This window comes from Lutra lutra, chromosome 3, assembly GCF_902655055.1.
Source record: "Lutra lutra chromosome 3, mLutLut1.2, whole genome shotgun sequence".
NCBI classification, from domain to species: domain Eukaryota; kingdom Metazoa; phylum Chordata; class Mammalia; order Carnivora; family Mustelidae; genus Lutra; species Lutra lutra.
The window spans coordinates 39,143,722-39,166,833 of NC_062280.1; the positions used below are offsets into that span (position 1 = coordinate 39,143,722).

The window sequence follows — 23,112 nt, forward strand, 5'->3', positions numbered from 1 at the left end:
TGACCCTGCTTGGTCCGTGTATTCACTACTACACCAGGAGGGCTCCCAGATCCACTGTGGCTTTGAGTAAACAAGAAGAAGACTTTGTTGTCTAAGCCATTTAAACTTGAGGGTTGTGTATTGCCCATAAGCATAGCCCACCAAGAACTGGCTAATGTATATTGAAAACAAGAGAGAAACACTTGTAGGAGTGGGTTTTAAGGATGTAGGACTAGGAAGGGTAGAATATAAGACTAGAGAATGGAGATTCCATTGATACAGAAGCCATCCACTCTGATCAGAGCATAAGGCACTGGCAAGGGCATCTGGGCCTGGTCCTGTCTGTGACTGAACTGGCTCCTTGAAGCTTGGACAAAAGGATAGCCTTTAGCAAAGAAGGTGGAGATGCCCCCAAAAGCCTTGGCATAGTACCAAAGAAGGAAACAGAAGGCTCAGAGAGGTAGGAATGTTCACACGGATATATCACATGAAGACATGCCTGAGACATGCTGTATGACTTGTAATCCAGATGAGCCCAGCGGGCATTCCCTTTACAAAACCAGTAAGAAGAACATTCTGTAGAAGTGGCGGCAGCTTTGAGGACCCACTTTTGCCTATCCTCTGTAAACCAGAGTGGACACTGATCCACACCCAATCTCCCCCATACCCCTCCTTCTAGTCATGGCCTGGAAGACCACAGAGATCATACCTGCAAGCAAGAAACAACTTCTCTTGGGGCATCTGGGTGGCTCAGTTGGTTAAATGTCTGACTCTTGATTTCAGCTCGGGTCTTCATGTCAGGGTCTCAGGGCTGTGAGTTCAAGCCCCAAGTTGGGCTTTCCTGCTGTGTGTGGCACCTACTTTAAAAAAAAAAAAAAAAAAGAAAGGAAGGAAGGAAGAAGAAGAATGAGGTGGAGGAGGAGGAGGAGAAGAAGGAGGAGGAAAAGAAGGAGAAGGAGGAGAAGAAGAAAGAGGAGGAGGAGGAGGAGGAAAAAGAAACTTCTCTTTTGGCAATTATGAATGTTCAGTTTCTATCTCATATAATAGAAAGCCTCTTTAATAAAAAAGATGAATCTGGATTCTTTGGAATTTATTACCTACTTTTGAATGATCCAGCAAACAACTCTCCACATGTTTTGTAGAAATGTTGTTAAAGATTCATTTGCACACTAAGAATTCTCATTTGCACATATCTCTCTTCTACCATGTATGTCCAGAGTAAAAATAGTTCCAATATCTATGGGGTCTATAAAGAATGAGAGGAAAACAGTAATTTGTACATTGAAAAGTGGTAAATCTTGACATTTCACAGTCAGGATTAAGACATTTTGATTATCAGGGACGCCTGGGTGGCTCAGTTGGTTAAGCAACTGCCTTCAGCTCAGGTAGTGATCCCGGCGCCCTGGGATCGAGTCCCGCATAGGGCTCCTTGCTCAGCGGGGAGCCTGCTTCTCCCTCAGCCTCTGCCTGCCATTCTGTCTGCCTGTGCTCATTCTCTCTCTCTCTCTGACAAATAAATAAAATCTTAAAAAAAAAAAGACATTTTGATTATCATTTCTTTCTACCTTTCTAAAGAAAAGAAAGAACTATGGGATTGACTTCTAGAAATCAAGGATGGTAATTCTAGTTGTTCTTTTAATTCACTATTTGGCATTATGGAAAGAGAAAGAGGGGAGAACCTTAAACGTGTGCTTTGGTTTCATCACGTATAAAACAGGGCTATCAACATTTGTTTTGCCTTACACCTCATGATTGTGGTGAAGTTAAAATAAGATTCTTTTTGTAAAGTCTTTTGATAAACCACTACTTACTCAATGGCATTGAAAAAGTAGAAATTAGCTCAGTCTGAGATAAAAATCTGCCCTGTCATTCATGAGACTGGAATAACAGATACAGAGAAGGCCAGCTGCAAGTTTAATGCGAAACATTCTCCTAAGAACTTGCTGCAGCTGTGAAATGTCTCAACCTTTCTTTGAATAACTAGAGCTTCCTCACTCACAGAGGAACTTTGTTGTCACAATTGACAAACTATCAGAAACTTGCTGTTGAAATGGTATCAGCAAGGATAAAGCATCTCACCCTTGTTTAGAGGGTCTAAGTTATTTTGGTAAAGAGATGGAATCTTGATATCTAATCCAGGGGCACAGCTTCCAATATGGGATTTCTGAAGACAATATTCCACATTTTCATAACTTTGTGGTTTTCCAGCAATAGGAAGGACCATGGGTTCACTTCACAATCCAGGCCTGATCTTCATGCAACTCTGGGTTGGTTTGAACCTATCAAATCACTGCATCCTATAAATTATACTTCAACTCCACCCTTTCACAAACTGTATGATAACTTTATCTATGTCTTCATTTGGTGCAATGTCCATGGTTCTCTAGTGTATGGTCCTCTCCCAAATTGTTAATGAGTCAATAAATCTGTTGGAATACAGGTTTGTTTTGTCCCTGGAAATCTTAAACTGATTGAATCAGGACAACTTGCTGGAAGACATTCATCAAAATCTAAAACTTGACTTTGCCAGTGTTTGTGTGATTCCTTCTTTCTTTCTTTCTGTCTTTTTTCTTTTCTTTTCAAGGGTAATTAGACAGACAATCAAGACTTCTGAGCTTTTCAAGATTTTTGATCAAATGATAACAATATTATTATCCAGGAGAAGAGTACTTAGCATTCTGTGCTCCATAAAAGATAAAGAGGTGGAAGAGAATGGGTGGGAAACACCACATAAATTCAAGACTTCAGTATTAGATAGGCATGAAGAGCTAATCAAAAAGCGCTCATTTTATGAACATATTTCTACAACATCAAAAATGAGCACATCTATTCAATCAACAGTGCTCATACTATTAAATATGAATTTATAAAGATTACTTATGTCTTCGCACACAAAATAGGAAAAGAAAATGCAGTGAATGGGATTTTAATATCACTGATTCATTTTCATGTGTTTGGTGCTCAGAGTAAAATGCATCAGGTAAAAGTAGCTCTGAATTCAGATTCCTAAAATCCTCAAACCCGAGACTTGCACACCATATCTGACACAACTTTTGGTGGTGAGCTAGAAGCTTCCTGTTTCTCTTTTCCAATATTTGTTTTCAATTAGTTGTCCCTGGTGTTCTCTAAATAAATAAATGAGTTTCCTTGTTAATTGCAGTATGTGTGGTCCACCAACATAGAATTCAAGGAACAGAGGTTTATAAAGTTGGCCAGGAAAGGCATGCTAACTGAAACAAGTTTCTTAAATTGGAGCCCTAATTGGTTAATAAGGCAATAAGCCCACAATCTTTGGCATTATCTTTTCTACCAAACAAGTAATGTGCATCTCTACTGGACAAAAATCTATAAGTTAACATGTAAGCTCATAAAGTCAGGCCCTAATTAGCAGTAAATAACAAATTGGGACATGTATCCTTTTGCTTTATTGCCTTATTGCCAAGTGTGAATAATTTTTGTTCATTGCCTGATACACCTTAATCTGCCACTCAGGGAGAATATTACAATACATATGATTAACAACTTACAACTTATAGAGGCTTGGGCAATGAATAGGCTGGGAAGAGTAGAGGTAAACTGCAGAACTAATACACTATTAGAACTTTCTAGACTGGTAGAGAAGTTAACTGCAAAGGTGGTATTCCTTTACTCTTCTATAAAAAGTTAACAAGTTGTATATCTAATTTAGCAATCTTAGTTGGACATTCATTTTTCCCAGCTATATGATTCTCTGTTGCTTAATGCTCCAGAGTCCCTTCGAATCCTACTCATAATTCCAGGTGGTGACCTGGAGGCTCCTGATCTCCTCTGCAGCCTTCCCTTCCACACGGTGCTGCTCTCTCTACAGAGCAATCAGATGGCTAGTGTGTGGCCAAGAAGCCAACAGAGAAGGAAATTCCTTAAGAAAACTATCAAAGACCAGGGAAGATCATGAAACTCCAAGCACTCCAGTCTGTTCTTTGAATTCAACACATTCCCTTGGTTAACACTGTTTTTAGTTGCCAGGAGCTGAGAAAATTGGGCATTTGGGCAGTTTTGTTCTATCTTGCTCTGGCTTTCCTAACACCTTTCTTTTCTACTTGCATTTCTTCCAACTAATCCCTACACACTTCCTCTGCCTCTATTGCTTGCCCAGGGCAACATTGGAAGATGGATCCTAGAATGACTGTGGATCAGAGCCCTCACTTCTCCTCCCCACTTGCCCAAGTCTCACTCAACCCCCTCACCAACCCAAAACCTGTTGGAATTGTTTCCATGAATAGTAAGTAGACTTCTAGGGCTCAAGACATTACACGTTGGTTAAAAACAGATGATGGGGGACGCCTGGGTGGCTCAGTTGGTTAAGCAGCTGCCTTCGGCTCAGGTCATGATCCCAGCGTCCTGGGATCGAGTCCCACATCGGGCTCCTTGCTTGGCGGGGAGCCTGCTTCTCCCTCTGCCTCTGCCTGCCATTCTGTCTGCCTGTGCTCGCTCGCTCTCCTCTCTCTCTCTGACAAATAAATAAAATCTTTAAAAAAAAAAAACAAAAAACAAAAAAACAGATGATGGGAATTCCCTAAAAGATAATTTAGTTTTATTACTCATGAAAAATACAGCAAACAATAAAAATGGATCTTTTGTTGGAAAAAAATGTGCATTTTGATGTTTAGTTATCTTATTTGCTATTACACCAGGGCATATTTCCAAATTTGTTTTGTTCATAAAATCCATGGAAGACAAATAATAAGTACTTGATAAAAGTTATAAATCCTGTAACAACTAACACTGGCAGATGTGTCTGATTAGTTTTTCTCCCCTTTATTCCTTCTGAAGGAAACACATCTGATTAACTGAGATCTAAGCATCCAAGACAATGGTCCTGGCTCTGCCTTTAATTCTCTATATGATTTGGGAAAAGATTCTTAAACAGTTACATGCTAGAATTTTCTCATCTACAAAACAAGGATAAAAATAATAGTTATTCTGTCTACTCCTCACTGATGTTTTAGAATTCTGAGACATTATTTCCCAAATTATTTTTAGAAAAGCTTGCATATAAGCTAATGGCATGATAGAGAACACCTGTCAAAAAGACTTATTTGGGCTTTTTGTGTCTTCCCAAGTTTCCAGTAACAATATTTGCATCAAGGCAATAAAAAATTATCTAACTTTTTTTGTGATCAGATGACACAGATGACAGAAGTTGGTTAAGGCAGAAATCAATACTTACACTGAAGACATCAGTATGGTTATGTATGTGGGCTTCTGACACCAACCATGTGGTGTCTTTTCCAACAATAAATAGGTCATTCCAACACCAATCAATTCTCCAGCTCTTCAGTATCAACTGGGTGTTGAACAATTCAGTTCAGTTCTGACACTAACTGCCCAGAGTTAGCACAGACCACACAGGGCAAGGGCTCAGTCCCATATGACTGACCCCACTTCAGGCACCAGCTACAAATGGGCTCTCCAAGCTACCCATGTTTCTGCCCAGCCAATTGTAAATTTGAGGGCTCCCATGATGCCCACCTAGGTCCAATAATTTGCTAGGATGACTCACAGAACTCAGGAAAGTACTCTGCTTATGATACAGTTTTATTATAAAGAATACAACTCAAGAACAGCCAAATGGAAGAAATGTATCAGTTGAGGTATGGGGGTGGGGCATGCCAGGGTTTCCACACCCTCTCTAGCATGCAACCCTCCCAGCACATCAACATATTTACCAAGTTAGGGGTTCCTGACCCCATTATTCAGGGGTTTTTATCAAGGTTTTTATGATATAAGCATGACTGGTTAAATCATAGGTCATTGGTGATTGAACGTAATCTCCCACTTCTCTTTTCTCCCCAGAGGTCGATGGGTGGAACTGAAAGTTCTAACCCTTTGTCATGGAGACACTCTTACCACTGGGGAAATTCCAAGGGTTTGAGGAGCTCTGTGCCAGCAACTAGGGATAAAGACTAAATACCTATTTTTTATTCTATCACAATAGGCATGATCACGTGAAAGGAAAAATAAACAAACAGAAATATTCTAGTTTATTTCTACTGTAACGTTTGTATCTGAATACACATATTCAGTGACCAAGACCCTGTCTTCATATTTGGTCTTCATATTTCCCAAAATGGCACAAGTGGTAAATACAGGAAATGTGTTGGGAGTGTTGACAGGACCATTGGCTGTAGAGCGCACTGAAAGGAGGGCACGTCAGGAAGCAGGAGCTCTGAATGCAGATGCCTAAGGGTCTATAGCCCAAAGCTGGTCGTCCTCACCTTCCTCGTCCTCACCCTCTTCCTCTGGCCCTTGGCATCCTGCAGAGCTCAGAGCTTCAGGGGGCCCTTCCTCCTCACTGGATTCACCGCTGAAACCTGCGCAGAGAAACAAACCCCTTAGGGATCTCAATGTGGGGCCAAGGAACCAGCAGGAAACCCCATCTTTTTTTTTTAAGATTTTATTTATTTATTTGACAGAGAGACCACCAGTAGGCAGAGAAGCAGGCCGGGGGGCGGGGGGGGGGACGGGAGCAGACACCCCGCTGAGCAGAGAGCCCCACGTGGGACTTGATTCCAGCACCCTGGGATCATGACCTGAGCCAAAAGCAGAGGCTTTAACCCACTGAGCCACCCAGGTACCCCCAGGAAACCCCATCTTAAGGGGACATCAGGAAAGACATGCCTGATGGGATCAGTTCTAGGCAGGAATGTCCCTGCTCCAGATGGTGCCATATTCTCACGGGACCCAGGGGCCTGCAGGTTAATGGTGTTCCAGGCATGCTCACTGGATGCGGTGCTCCCCATTTGCTGACCACTCCCTCTCTTCTTCCCCTTGCAGCTGTCTCTCTCTCCCCCTATTTCTCTGCCTCTGCTTCTCTTTCTGGTTTCATATGTCCTCCTTCTCCTCTCGGCTTAGCACATTCTTTTCAGCACTCTCCGTCTCTGACTCTTCTGACCTGATGCACCTTTTGTACCTTCATCTCCTCTTTCCATCTTGCTCTACCCACCTCTTTAGCGTCCCCTTTTCAGTACTTTTCCACTTCACTCCCAGCTCTCCTCTGTTAGGCAAGAGTTCCTTCACTGAGCACCAGGGTCTCCCTCTCCTGCACCCATCCTGTCCTCCCTGGGCCACCTCCTGACGCCTTCACTGGGACACACAGTGTCATCACATCAGACTTCCTTGGCCAGCCTTACTAATTATTTCAGGTGATTGGACATATGCTGTCCCTGCTGGCTGGCCTTCTTGGTTAATTTTGAGGTGACAAGATACAATTGTCTTCTGTATATCCACCAGACCCCCAGCACAAGATTGTACTAGATGTTCTTATCTGACAAGCTCTGCCCCTGAAATACATAATGATCCAGAAAGAACCCTCACCTATCTCCATCATCAGCCTCCTGTTCCCCTCTGTCCTGATTCCACCTGAGAGGGTTGCCCACCCCCATGTTGCCTCTCGCCTGCTCCCCTCCTGCTTCCCTCTGTGTCAGGATCTCTGTGTCCTTCTCTTCCCATCTCTCCAGGGTTTTCCTTTTTACCCCGAAATCTACCTTTTTGTTGTTGCTATTTTCTCTTATCCTGCTATTCTCATTCACTCGCTGGAAATTATCTTGGCTGAATTTTATGTTTATTCTTATGTCCTTTTCAAGGGTGGCTTACTACATGTCTACATAAACACACTTCTTTAGGACTGTTTCTGTAGAACCTTCCATACAAATACATCAGCAATGTAATGTTTGCCAACACATACATCCAGGATTGAAGGTTCTGAAAACTCACTATTGGTGGGGACGACCCGCTGCGGCAGAAGCTTCTGTGTGTTGACTCGCCCTGATGCTAAATATCCCACCATGTTTCCTCTCTCCTACACTGACCTCTAGCAAAATTCCATTCACTCCCACTGAACACTGTCTTCACGGTTTCATTTTGCCCCTCCCCTACTTTCTCTTTTACCAGCATTTGCTTTGTCCCTTATGTTTCTCTCTCCATGTGATCTTTGTCACTATCCCTGGTATAAATTGTCTTCCTTCTGTCTCTGTTTCTCTCAGGCTTACCTGGACCCTCTGCCTGCCTCTAGGCTTCCCAGCTTTTCTTGTGTGTTGCCCTCATCTCAAAGGTTGCATCCTTCATCACTCCAGGTCTCTCATTGGGCTTTGACCCATCCGCAGGGCCCCTTCCCCAACTCTACCTCTAGGGTCTTCTCAGGGATCCCACTTACTGGCCAATCTGACCATCATGCATATTATTTCCATGTTCCTGTGACAATTTCTGGAGAGTAGGATAAAACTATCTCCCTGTCAAAACCTCCACCAAATGGGAGAATTTTCAATCTCATGTCCATTTAGGAAAAACCATGCTTGCCCTGTAACTCCCACTGGATGGTCCGGTCCATCTACCTGTCTATCCTCGTCCTCTACTAAAGACTTCTGCTCTTCTTTCTCTCTTGCCTCCAGGACAGGGCTAGGGTGTGACAGGCAAGAGGCCCAAGGAACTTAATTTAAGGAGGCACCTATCTTTGGGTTCTCTTTAAATTTCATCCCCTAGGCCCTGCTGGTCTCACCCCGCATGCATGCCTCCCCCACACCTTGGAGAGGAGCTAGAGGCAGAGCTCAAGTCTATGGACTCCCCTCCTTCCACATAATGAGCTACCCAGGGAACTGGTCATTTAAAACATGGGATTCAGTCATAGTTACCTTGCCCATCATTCAGCGGGATACACACCATCTCTGACTTCCTCTCTTTCATTCTTAAAAGTGTAAATTCATCGAGTGCTAAAGAGAGAGAAAAGGAAAGACCAGAGCCAGTGACCAGGGAACAAACTGAGGAGTAGTTTGTAGACACTGAGCTCTGAGGTTGGAGACGAAGGTGAGCTGCTCCTTGGGCAGAAATACTCCTTCTCCTCCAAGACTCCACCCAAAATGCAACCAAGCCCTTCTCTGCCTCTTTCCATCATATTAGACCTCATTCCCTTTCTCTCTCCTGCCATTTTCCACTAGGATCCAACTTCCAGGCATTGCTGCTTCTAACCTAGGAAAATATTTCTGCATCCCAGATTCCTTTGCCTTCCATGACCTTGTGTTTCCATCTCTCTTCCCTCCAGCCACTCTCCTGCCTCCACCTTCTTGCCCAGCTCTCTTCCTCTACATCTTCCCATCTTCCACGTCAGGCTCCATTGTTTTCTCTCCGACTTTTGATTTCCTCCACTCAACACACAGAAATGAAAAGATACACCTTTTAGTTATACCAGTGGCTCCTGGCCGTGGGAGAAGGGGAATGGGGAGTGAAATGGGGTTGCCTTTTGAGGCGATTGATATATTTTGAAAGTAGATGGGGAATAGTTGCACAATGTTGTGTATATCACTAAATATCACTAAACAGTTTAAAGTGGTTAATTTTATGTTACATGAATTTTACCTCCATTAAGACACACACACATGATTATTCATCTGGCCCCAGGCCAACCACACACATGCCGTCTCCAGATTTCAGTTTCCTTATCTGCAAAATGGGCTCATAAGCAATGCTAACCTCCAATGGCAGTTTGAGCACTAAACCTACAACTGCCCCCTCAAATGTTCAACCAGTGAAATGTTAATAATACAGCTATTTCTAGTGTGTCTTCTAACCCTTTCTTCCTTGTCTTTCATTTCCCTTCTTCTCTCACTCAAAGCACCCACACCCTCCCTTCCATCTTTCTACCACTTCCTCTTTTCTGTTTCTGTGTGATTGGTTTTCTCCTTGAATATCTAGGCTCTTGAAAACATTGAAATCAGTCCCTTCTGCCATCATCAAAAGTCCCCTCTTTGATGTTGACCCTGGGCCTGAAGTTCTTAGCCCTTAAGAGCTCCACACTGAAGATCACCTCTGGAAACTCAAAATTCACATTTAGATTCTTACTCCACCTTCCAGGTTATTGGGCAGAAATTCTGTCATTGCCACCTTTTGTCTTGGATTCAAGTAGAGTCATGTCATTTTGGAATTGATACAAAGTCACGCATGTCCAACTACCCCATGTCCCTCTGGATTCCCTCTCCAACATCACAGTTGCCCTTCCTGAGTTCTGGCCTGTTTGTAACCAGGAAACAAAGTTTGTATTCTATCATAATTACCTTGTTCAGAGTTTGGCCCAATGTTGGGCAGGTTTTGTGTCTCTTCACTATCATTTTTCTGGGGAAAATATTTGTCTTCACTTACTGAACAGAGAAAAAAATTAATTAGTGGTTGCAAGCAAATAAACAGGGACACCACCTCATAATCACAATCTGGACCACCCAAGAATCCAGGTACTTGGTGGGGACTTCTGGACCCTGGGTCAGTTCATCTCAGCGGCTCCTAACTTGGTGTCATTTGTTCCTTTTCCTGCCACATCAAAGAGAAAAACATACTCACGCAAATCTTACAGGCTATGAGCCTGTCGGGTTCTAGGATTATGGAGCAGTGGGAATGTTATAAACAGTAACTAATCACCCAGCAAGATGGCCAGAGAGAAGTGAAAACTTATCTCGGTATAAATTCTGTTAAGTGGAATGTCTCTGTGAACTGTACAAGAAACAGAGGGAATTCTTTGGGAGAAGAGCTAGGCTCTCAGATCCATACCCATGGAGAAAGCCCAGCTGCTCTAAAGATGCTGCTAGACAAGAGGAGGGTTGGGGCAGGGAGGGTGAGTGCTTCCCAAAGACACAAAGCAGAGGACACCTTGAGGAACAAGACAGACCTCCCAGGGGCCCAGATACCAGGAAAAGAGGACGGACACTCTGTAGCTCTGAGCAGGGAGCACGGATAGCCACACTGGAGGAGCTCCCCACAGGCCTGCCCAAGGCTGGGGAGGTCGCCAATCAGGGGAGGGAGGGACACCAGCCCAGCACTACTGCCTTTAGGTGAGACCCAGCACACATAGGAGGAAGAAAATAAACTAGGAAGCCTGAAGGGAGGTCGGGGGGATGTCTGTGGGGAGTTCAGGGAGGAGGGGACCCCACAGAGTCAGGGAACCTGCTGCTCCAGGGCCCATGGCAGGAGCTCCTCCTGGGGCAGGACCTGCAGCGGTGAGTTGCATGGTACAGTGGGAGCCACGGATGCTTTGTCGCCCCAGGACCTGGCCTCAGACCCTGGCAAAACCAGGTAGAAGATTCGAGGAGAACAAAGGGAAAGGTGAAGGGGTCTGTGTGCGTGTAGGTGGTCCCCTGGGGGCTCAGGGGGTTCTGAGCATGGGATGAAGGTGGGACTGAGCAGCAGGAGAGTGTGCTGCACCCCAGGCCACAGTCCCCAGATTCTGGGCTTTGGGTCGCTGATGCACAGCTCCCGTGGACAACAGTGTGTTGGAAGCAACCCCTGCCATCTCCCAGGGGCAGGTGGGTAGCAACAAGTGTAGGTGAAGGGCACCCCAGCTCAGGGAGCCCCAGAACCTAACACAGGTGATGTGCACACTGAACCTGGAAAGGGGGGGGTCCCTGCAGTCCATGAAGAGAATCAGAGCCCCTGAGATGTGGGCAGTACAGGTATCCACCATTCTCTCTGTTCCCATGGCCCAGGACATGCTGGTTACAAATATAATATTGACCTAAGGTATAAAAAATTTATCTCAATAAAGCTTTAAAAATCATTCACTTGAAATTTGTGTGCAGATATTTGATTTTCTCTATTCCTTTCTCTTATTTGGGTATTAGTATAGAAATTATATTGCTCAGGAACGCCTGGACGGCACAGTGGGTTGAGCGTCCCACTCTGGGTTTCCACTCTGGTCATGATCTTGGGGTGACAAGATCAAGCCCGGCAGTGGGCTCCTCACTCAGCACAGAGTCTCGAGTTTCTCCCTCCCTCTGCTCCTCTCTCTTTCTCTCTGCACACTCTCTCTTTTTCTCTCTAAAATAAATAAAAATTTAAAAAGAACAGAAATTATATTGTTCTTATTTTAATCAGTGTACTATTTTCACAAAGTAATACACTCCCTACTTTATTTTCGCTTCTTTTGACTTTATCCCTTGCTTAAGAATTGGTGTGACTTCCCTGTTTTTATGAAAATAAAATTCCAGTTCCTCAGTTAGGGTGTCTGAAATGCACAATCTGCCTGTAACCATCATGTCAGAATCAGCCTTCCTTATTCCCACACCTTTCCACACGCTGGCCCTCCTTCTGGGCGGGGTGGGCTCTTCTGACCTCTCGATTCTCTGTCTGAGGAGCTAACTTTTTGTCAGATGGTCTCAAATAAGGTTTTCTGTGGGAATCGGTGACAGTCTGGTCACCTTAGAAAAATGTCACAACTTGTCCAGGAACATTTCCTCTTTATCAAGCACCTATGACACAGAATAAATCACACATTCCCAGAAGAAGAAAAGGGGCTGTAATTAAACCTACAAGAGACTCTAGCAGAGTAATCAGGACTGATGATTTTGATGATGAGACCAGAGAACATGTTTGTTATTATTAACGGTGACTCATTCACACTGACAAGCACTGGTCCTGGGACAGAGTGAACATTTCATGAATACTTATTAAACCAGCAAATGAGTGAATGAATGAATGACAAGTAGACCTGGACCCCGAAAGGGAAGGGAGGATATCAATTACCATTTTCGAAGATTCTATGAACATGAATTAAATCAGGATACTCCTTCAGATGAACCCTGCTGAACAGGACTTGTAGAAGTGACCTATCAAAGGTCTTCTCGAGGTAGCAGAGAATATTATACACCACTCTCTCTACAGGAACCAAGTTTTTATGGGCTTCTTGAGAATCCTTTCTTTAAAAAAGTACAACAGGAAAAGAATATGAAATAGTTTCAAAGTTAAAATAGTTTCAAAGTTAATCACTGGGAAGTGATTGCATAGAACATTCATTCCACTTTCCCCGTGGAGATAGACTACTATTTTTCATATAGTATTTTAGAACTTCTTAAATATTTTATCACCGGCTTAAAATAACAAATGAACCCTTCTTCTTGACTTTTGAACTTTCATCCTGCGTAGGTTGTTTCATGAATGGAACTTAGAGCAATTCTGCTGGCTACTCAATAACCATTGCCCACCCTCCAGGTGTGAGGAGTCCGGCAAGGGTTTTGGGAAGGAGGAGAGGGTCCTGCTGTGGCTGTAAGGAGCACAGTCACAAGGTACAGGGCTCCTCCTCTATTTCCCCAGGAGGACCCACTGATCAAATTCACCTGAATACCAAGACTCCAGAATCACCTTAAAAAACATACCTTAAAGGACACAACAACAAAGCAGAACAAATTGATTTATAATAGCACAAAATCCCTGGGGGTTTCATTTGATGTAGTGGATTTTATAATGGAATACTGCCCCAATTCTCTTAATTATTTTAATTGTATTTAATTTTGTCATTTTTGTATAAATTGCTATAGGTTTTGTATAAAAAGCTATCAATTTCCATTCAGCTATATCACCGTTCCCATCCACCTCACTGCAACACGTCCCACAGGAGACAGGAGCTTCAATCAGAACAGAAGCCTTGTTAGTGAGGACTGCCTGTTCTGTCACCCCCAAACTTTTAAAGGATTAACTCACTCAAAAAGATCTTTCCGTGAAGAGTATGAAAAGGCCATCAACCAGTTAATGATACACTAAATTTTGAATCCAGGTTGCCACACACAGTTAGGATGGGGCTGGGTTATCATGGGTGATATAATAGACTTAACGTACTTTATAGATTTTTTCCGTGATAAAGGAGCGGTCTCTGAGGCTTTCAAGGAAAGGAAATGGCTTTGTTATTGCGTTTGCTATCTCCACCTTATTTTGCTTGAAGAGATTCAAAAGAGCCTCATGGGAAATCTCCTTGTTCTTAACTACTGAAAACATCCTAAGGAAAAAAATACAATGACAGAATGAACATCAAGATGGCAAGATGCCCTTCCCACCCAACAAAACCAAACAAATCAAAACCAAAACAAAACACAAACAAACAAAAACTAATGATGTATTTTATGGTGACTAACATAACACAATAAAAAAATAAAATAAAAATAAACAAAGTTCTATAAATGGGGGGGGGGGGCAAGCAAACAGAGAGGTCTAGGCCCAGACACTTCCCTTGTGAATTATTTAAAGCATACATTTAAGGAAGGCTATTACCTATCTTACACAGATTCTGTCAGGGAGTAAAGAAAACAGGGACACGGTCCAACTTGCTAGTGTAGGACAGCATAACTTGATACAAAAAACCTGACAGGGACACTACAAAAATGAAAGCACAGGTCACTATCTCTTATAGACGCAGAAGGAAAAATATGTTCCTACAGACCATTAGCAAATCAATTCCAGTGATAGATAAAAAGGATAATACAGGGGTGCCTGGGTGGCTCAGTGGGTTAAAGCCTCTGCCTTTGGCTCAGGTCATGATCCCAGGGTCCTGGGATGGAGCCCCACATTGGGCTCTCTGCTCAGCAGGAAGCCTGCTTTCTCCTCTCTCTCTCTCTGCCTGCCTCTTTGCCTACTTGTGATCTCTGTCTGTCAAATAAATAAATAAAATCTTTAAAAAAAAAAAAGGATAATACATCATGAATAGCCAGGGTTTAGTGTGAAAATGCAAGAATTCTTTAACATTTAAAATTTAAGGAATGTATACCATCACATTGACAAATTGAAGGAGAAAACCATACAGTAATTTCAATAGACCCAGAAAAAGCACTTGATAAAATTCAACATCTCTTCATTTTTTTTAACACTCAGAAAACTAAAGAAAAAAGTAACTTTCTTAATCTAATAAAGGGTATACACCAAAAAAAAAAAAAAAAAAAACCCCAAAAAGCTGAAAACCAACATTTGACATCATACTGAAAGGTAAAATATTAAGTACTTTCCCACTCAATTTGAGAATAAGAGAAAAATGTGCACTATCACCATTTCTATTTAACATTAACTGGAAACTTTAGCCAATGCAATAAGGTGAGAAAATCAATTTTTTAAAAATAAACCTAATAGGGAAGAAATAGAACCACTATTATTTACAATTGATTGTGTGCTAAGAAAATCTAAAAAAATTATGGACAAATTTTGGAATTCATTCGTAATTGAACAAGGCAATTGGACTGAAGATCAATATGCAAAAATAAATTGTATTTCTATATACTTGCAGCAAATAAGTTGGAACACAAATAGAAAACAGTCTCATTTCTAAAAGCATCAAAAACCAACAATAATAAAGACAAAACCAACAAAAGATATGCAAGAACACTGCACTGAAAATCACAAAACATTCCCTGAGAGAATTTAAAGAAAGCCAAAATAAATGCAAAGGTATACCATGTTTATGGATTTGAAGACTAAATAGTGTTAAAATGTAAATTCTCCCCAGTTCACCTACAGATCCAATGTAACTTCAGTAAAACGTAAGTAGAGATGGATAGTAAGCCTCCTGGTTCCAGTGCTCTGAACACTGCCACCATCAATGCAGGTAACACCAATGCAAGAGAAGAAATGTCTCAAGGAAGACTGCTCTTTGGGGGGTGGGGGGGCTCTTTTGGGATGCTTCTCTGTATGAACATGTCCTAGAACCTGGGGAGGTCTCAGAATGATCAATCTCAAGGACTACATCCATCAAAAACCCTCCTTTCATAGTGACAACCCAGCAACTTGGCTCTGTGGCTGATCTTCGAAGGGATGAGATGGAATTGAAATTGATGCTATCTCCCATTGCTGAGCTCCCCATGATGGCCATGCATAGCTTGGCCTTCACCCGCAACCAGACAGACCTGAGGGATGTCTTTAAAAGTTTTATGGATGCTCTCCAACCCCAGGGAGAACATGAGGTTCTGGAGCTTCTGACCCTCAGGGACAGGGTATCTCCAACCACGGTGAGAGTTGGTGCTACTCATGGAGCTAGCACTGGTGCTGCTGCTTGGCTGGGGGTTCCACCTCCTGCAGTAACTGTGTGGCAGGTCAGCTAGGGCCGAGGGAGGGGGACAGGACAGGGCTAGCTCCTCCCCCGGTCACCACCCTAGTGGAGGCCTATTAGTTTCATTGCCTTTTTAACTGTTTTCTGACCCTCTTCTTGTATTTGAACTCTTGAGTGTCACTACTGAGGGACACCAGTGAGGGGTCATACTAGTTCTTTCTTGTTTTTTGGTGAGAGAATGAACTCTTGATACCTCTGGGGCGGTTACTGGTTAGCTGCTCCAACAAAACCTGACTGGGCCTGTTCTCTCCTGACCTGAGCCCACTCTATGGTGGCCTGTTCCAGAGAAGGAGCCTTCCTCTCATGCACCAGTTATAGGGAGGGCAACAAGCGGAATGCTGGTCATAACCTCCCTGTCTGTGATGTTCACGTCAAAGAGAAAATCTGTTGGCACAGATTTCCAAGAAGGAGAGAGAGCTCAATAAAATGTTGGTTTCAAGTAAAATTTTTGTGGAGATTGACCAACTGATTTTAAAATATAAATGAAAATGCCAAAGGGCAAGCTTAGTCATGATAATCTTGAAAAAGATTAACAATTTCAACTTGCTATAAAATTACAGTAATTGAGACAATGCAATATAGGCACAAAGATTTTTTCCATTTACACTCTGCCATCACTCAACAATTTAAAGTGTACTTTTTAAAATGACTTTTTCTTTTAATATTTTATTTATTTATTTATTTGAGCTCCAGCAGGGTGAGGGGCAGAGGGGAGAAACAGACCCCACTGAGCAGGGAGCCCGATGAGGGGCTCGATCCCAGGACCCCAGGATCATGACCTGAGCTGAAGGCAGACATTTAAATGACTAAGACTAAACCACCCAGGAGCCCTAAAGTGTCTTTAAAATACTTAAAATATATAAGTAGAAGTTAAATGTAAGTTGGAATGAAAATTTAAAAAGGGGGGACATGACATAAAACCAGGATCTGAGAGATGTGGTGGGACTGTGGCTCTGATGTGGTGGTCTGTAGACCCCACATTGAGAAACATCACACTTCTTTGGTCTTCAGGCTATTTGAGCCAGGAATGGGTGGACAGTCACTTATTAACTGTCTCCACTTCTATTTAACCTTTATCTCCTTTGGAACTCCAGCCAGATACAAAGAGTAAAGGTGAAGCTTTGCTGAAACCCCATCTTCCCTCCTCCGGGGATGGAACCACATACCCCCAGGGGAAGAAGGTGGACTATGGTGTTGAACTGCAGAACACTGCTGCTTCAGTCCCAGAGATGTGGCGGATTTATTAGCAGAGAGATAAAAAAGAATGAGGGTTCATAAGCTATGGGAGAGGTATAGGATTCTTGATTGAGGTAGAGGAACTCTCGGTAGAATTCACACAAACCTACATGCTGAGAGGATTGACAGATCTATGTTGGGAGTACTCAGCTCAAAGAAAGAAGACATTCAGATCTGCTCCCCAAAACTCCTCTTCCCCTGACCACCTGTCCACACCAGTGGTGGTAATCCATTCCTCTACTTTTCCAGTCACTGGTTCATGGATGGTCAGGACTAAGCCAGCATGGACCAGTGATTTGCTAGAAGCTTGCCTAGTGCTACTGTGTAAAACCAGCCAGTCTTTTGCTCCACGTGGCTCTGAACAAGGCAGGATGTCACCCAGCTACTGCTGGCAGCCATCTTACGACCACAAGAGGAACCAACAACTGGGGGTTGGAGCTGGTGCTGAGGCATCAGACCAGAAAGATGAAAAGTACCCAAATGACTGATGGCATCACTGGCCCCCTGAATCGATCAAACGTGAAACCCATGTCCTACTGCTAGATTCACCACTACGAATATCTTCTCATTTCTAAGCCAATTTAATTCAAGGTATTTGTCAACTTGTAACAGAAAGTAACCTCACCTTTAAAAAGAAAAAAAATGCTTATGAAATAAAAAGAAATCTGTTTAATAACAAGGTTTTGGCCTGGTGGTCAGGACGTGAAGGGTAGGAAAGATAAAATATGCTCTGCTCTCAGAAACGGCATCCGACCCAATAGAGAAGACAAGCCCAGAACCTCAGAAGCAGCCAGAGCTTTGAAAGATCCAGGTGGAACTTGAAGGAAGTGTGTAATACCAGAGGCCTTTTCATGACATGTGACATTTCTGCTCCCACAGGAACAGCTCTGATTATCCAAAGCTTGGACCACTCAGAAACAGAGGAAGATTTGGGACAGCAAGTATCTTGGTCCTTACTGGACCACAGAGGTAACCATCTTTGTCAGCTTCACCAAAAGCATCCTTATTGAGGGACAAGTCTGAGCTGAGACAGAGGTTTTATTACCCAGAGCATGAGGCTCCCTGGGCTGCAGAATTTAAGGTAGGGAGAGGCAGTAGGAGCAGAGGCCATTTTAGCTGCAGAAAGTCTGGGCTTCCTCTTGTGGACGAGAATTGGAAGCAAAGAGCAGAAAGGAGCTGGGAAATGTGGGAGGGGGGAACATTCACTCCCAGTTCCCAGTGTCTCCTTCCAGGAGAGGAACATTGGTCAGCACAACATTCCTGGTCCCTCATTGCCCCCTCTTCCTTCCCATGAGAGGTAAGCTCTTAGATGTTTCTGGAGAAGACGCACGGACTATAAGGTGTGGTCTCTTCCTGCCTGTCTCTCTGGAGCCATCCTGGGGACACAGAGGAAGCCTCTAGGCCTCTAGGTGTAGGTGCTGTGACAGCAGGCCCTGCCTGGCAGCGGTGAGGTCCCTAATCACGGGGCCCAGTATGAGGAAACTCATTGCTGTGACACATCTCCCAATCTAGTTTCGATTCATAATAAAGTTGATGTTATGATCTCCAGCTACCTGACTCCTTCTCTCTCTCTCTGTTAAGTGGCTTTGAAATATAACATGTAAAGGGCCTTATTATGGGATCCCCGTAAGTCCCCCACAATAGCCTCATTACAAATGAAACTGCCTCCCTAGACAGGTCCAACACTGACACACCATCGTGTGCCAGAACACAGAGTTCAGAGGGCAAATAGAAATCCAGAGGTTTTAAATATCCGGTGTGGATTCTGCATGGGAAAGGGGAGTCCCAAGGAGCCTTGGGAACAGGGGATACTATCACTGAAAATTTACAAAATTGGCAAGAAGACAAATGTCACTTTCTGAAAAAAAGAAACCTTTCAGATATGCAGATTTCCCCCCCAGAATGTGGGTAACATAGTGCCACAATCAACCTTCAAGAGGGAAATACGCCCAGTTAAAATTAAGTTCTGTAATGGGCTCTCAACACTGACAGGTGACTTTTCTTCCTTCGATAGTTTGATGTCTCTCTTCCCCACATCCCAGATTAGAAGAAGTCTTTGCTAGAGTCTGTGAAGATAGGGGTCCTGGGATCAGGGAATTGTCACAGATTATACATTGCTAGCTTGGCTACAAATTAGTTTGTGGTTTTTGGTTTTGTGGGGGGGGGGTTGGAACCAGGTTTGTGATAATAATAATAACAACATTATTATTATTAATTATATTCTTATATTTATATAATTACATTCTTACTCTTATTATTAATTCTTATTATTCTGGTAACCCACTTGCCTCTTGGAATTAAGGGATGTGGGACACATAAGCGACCCAGGGTAGGACACACCTAGGTTGGCAGTGTGAAGGGGAGCACAGACCACTGCAGCCAGAGCAGTGAGTTCATCCAGTCCTCTGCAGCTAAGTCTGAGCACAACAAGGATGTCGGCTGAAGAGAACTCTGGGGCTATAATTTCTTTGGGAGACTAGCCTAAAAACCAGGGAAGATTTCACTGTGGTTCTTTAACCTTACTATGGGACTTAATAATGGGAGGGGATGTCAGGAAAGACAACAAAATACGAAATGCCAGGAATCAGTCTCTTTGCGCAGACAGCAATCATACTAGCATACTAGTGGTCTGAAGTCACCACTTCCGCACTCTGGAGTGTATCTGAATGCTTGCAGCTTCCAGGAGAAAGTGTGACCAGGAAAGTGTGGCTAGCTTTGGCCAGTTTCTGCCTCTAGCACCACAATAGCTATCTATCCTCCAGATCCAAGCCCAGTAGCAGGCAGCTGTGCCCACATTTCTAGAATGGCTTGTTGCAGCCAAGGTGACCAATAAGGAATTGGTCCTCCAAGTATTAGAGTTCTGTATCCTGATTGCTGATGACAGATTTTCATTGCGGAGGTGTAGGCACAGAAACAGGTAGCCATTACTGCAGTCTCAACAACTGGGGTGTTTTCCTGGAGACTTAATGGAGCTGCACCCGGTTTTTGGTTTGGTTGGGGTTTCCCCCCCCTTTCTTCCCTTTTGGAAGCCATTTATGATTCAGACCTTCAAAAGTAACTATAAACAAGGGAATTTAGAAAGCCACTGCGGGGTGCTGGGTTGGTTCAGTCAGTTAAATGCTCACCTTTGACTCAGGTCATGATCTCTATAAAAATTCTGAAAGCCTTTTCACAAAAATGGAGAAACTGATTCTCAAAATATATGGAATTGCAATGGATCCTGAATAGCCAAAACAATCTTGAAAAAGAACTAAGTCAGAAGACTCACACTCCCCAACTGTGAAATGCAGTACAAAGCTATGGTAATTGAAACAGTATGGCACTGGCATAAGAACAGACATAAGGATCAGTAAAATAAAACAGACCAGAAATAAACCCTTGTACATATGGTCAGTCAGTTGATTTTTCAACAAGGGCACCATGATCACTCAAAGAGGAAAGGATAGTCTTTTCAGCAACAGATGTTGGGAAAATTGGATATCCATATGTGAAAATCCCCATATACAAAAATTAACTCTAAATAGATCAAAGACCCAAAACTAAGAGGCAAAACTACAAAACTCTTAGAGGAAAACTTTGGGGAAAGTCTTCATAACACTGGGTTTGGCAATTATTTCATGGATATGACACCAAAAGCACAGACAACAAGAGAAAATAGATAAATTAGACTTCATCAAAATTAAGACCTTTTGTGCATCAAAATATATGCTCAAGAAAGTGAAAAGGCAAACCCACAGCTAACATCATACTCAACAGTAAAAAGCTAAAAGGTTTTCCTCCAAGATCAGGAACAAGACAAGGATGCCCACTCTCACTACTTTCAGCATAGTACAGGAATTCCTAGCCATAGCAATCAGACAAGAAAAGGGAATAAAAGGCATTCAAATTGGTATAGAAGCAGTAAAACTGTCTCACTATTTCAAGATGACATGACACTATATACGGAAAACCCTAGAGCCTCTATCAAAAACTATTAGAACTAATAAATTTAGTAAAGTTGCAGGATACAAAATTACTCTACAGAAATCTGTTGTGTTTCTATTCACTATAACACACACAAGGAGAAAATAAGATGACTTCATTTAAAATTACGTCAAAAAGAATAAAATAACTAGGGAATAAATTTAACCAAGGAGGTGAAAGATCTATATTCTGAAAACTCTAAAACATTGATGAAAGAAATTGAAGATGTTATAAATAAATGGAAATATATGCTAGGCTTATGGATTGGAAGAAATAGTATTATTAAAATGTACATTCTACCCACAGTAATCTACAGATACTGTAATCCCTATCAAAATGCCAACAAAATCTTTCATCTAACTAGAACAAATAATCCTAAAATTTGTATGCAAATTTTATGCAAAATTGTATGCAAATGTTTATGCAAAAGACCCCAAAGAGCAAAAGCAATCTTGACAAAGAAGAAAACTAGAGGTACCACACTCCCAGATTTTAAACTATCCTACAAAGCTATAGCAATCAAAACAGTATGATATGGGCACAAGAAGAGACACATGGATCAATGGAACAGAATAGAGAGCCCAGAAATAAAGCCACACATAGAAGGTCAGTTAATCTATGGTAAAGGAGGCAAGAATATACAATGGGGAAAAGAAAACCTCTTTTGAGACTGAAAATCTCAATCATTGAATCTCAATCATTGAAAATAAATCGTGTTGAAAAAACCAGACAGATACATGCAAAAGAATAAAAGTGGGACTACTTTCCTACATCATATACAAAAATAAACTCAAAATGGATTAAAAATCTAAATGTAAGACCTAAAACCATAAAACTGCCAAAAGAGAACATAGGCAATAAACTCCTGGACATTGGTCTTAGCAATTATTATTTTTGGATCTGTCTCCTCAGATAGAGGCAACAAAAGCAAAAATAAACAGTCAGGACTACATCAAACTAAAAAGCTTTAGCTCAATGAGAGAAACCATCAACAAAATGAAAAGACAACTTACTGAATGGAGGAAGGTATTTGCAAATGATATATCCAATAAGAGGTTCATATACAAAATACGTAAAGAGCTCATACAACTCAAAACCAAAACCAAAACCAAACACAAAAACAAAAGCAAAAATTAAAAATTAAAAAAAATCCAATTTAAAAATGGGCAAAGCACCCGAATACACATTTTTCCAAAGAACATATAGACTGTCAATAGACACATGAAAAGATGCTCATCAGGGAAATGCAAATCAAAACCACAATGAGATATCACCTCACACCTGTTAGAATGGTCAATATCAAAAAGATAAGAAATAAGTGTTGGAAACGATGTGGAGAAAAAGATAATCTCATGCACTGTTGGTGGGAGTGAAAACTGGTGCAGCCACTCTGGAAAACAATATAAAGATTTCTCAATTAAAAATAGAAATACCATAGGATCCAGCAATTCCACTTCTAGGTATTTACCTGAAGAAAACAAAAGCACCAGTTCAAGATGATATATGCACCCTTTAAAGTTCACTGAAGCATTATTTACAGCAGCCACAATATACAAGAAACCTAAGTGTCCATCAGTAGATGAATGGATAAAAAAGATGTGTACACACACATAACGGAATTTATACAATGGAATATTACTCAGCCATAAAAAGAAAGAAATCTTGCCATTTTCAGCAACACAGATAGACCTAGAGGGTATTACATTGAATAAAATAAGTCAGACAGAGAAAGATGAGTCCCGCATGATTTCACTTATATGTGGAACCTAAAAAACAAAAAACGAAGCTGTTTTTCACAGTGGCTAGACCACCTTACAAAAACAAGGGAACAAGCAAACAAAACAGAAACAGACTCATAAATACAGAAAACAAGTTGGTGATCGCCAGAGAGGAAGTGGGTGGGGAGGGCGATGAGCAAAATAGGAGAAGAGGATTAAGAAGTAAAAACTTCCAGTTATAAAATAACTAAGTTGTGAGGATAAAAAGTACAGCATAGAGAATGTAGACAATAATATTATAATAACTTTGTAAAGTGACAGGTGGGAACTACACTT

At 42.1% G+C, this 23,112-nt stretch overlaps 1 protein-coding gene across 5 annotated transcripts in view; it reads right to left on the reverse strand.

Annotated features, from left to right (window-relative positions):
• Positions 1–5,979: 5,979 nt before the first annotated feature.
• Positions 5,980–23,112, reverse strand: part of LOC125095180 (nuclear body protein SP140-like protein) — a 33,521-nt gene continuing 16,388 nt past the window's right edge. For 4 of the 5 annotated variants that reach the window (XM_047721289.1, XM_047721290.1, XM_047721291.1 and 1 more), the window contains 5 exons: positions 13,609–13,765; positions 12,520–12,688; positions 10,065–10,148; positions 8,649–8,726; positions 5,980–6,332 (listed from right to left, as the gene is read on the reverse strand). In XM_047721289.1, coding sequence (XP_047577245.1) covers positions 6,202–6,332; positions 8,649–8,726; positions 10,065–10,148; positions 12,520–12,688; positions 13,609–13,764 — 618 coding nt within the window. In that variant the 5' untranslated portion in view covers position 13,765 and the 3' untranslated portion in view covers positions 5,980–6,201. The remainder of the gene's footprint in view (positions 6,333–8,648; positions 8,727–10,064; positions 10,149–12,519; positions 12,689–13,608; positions 13,766–23,112) is intronic. The other variant, XM_047721293.1, reaches the window with a different exon arrangement.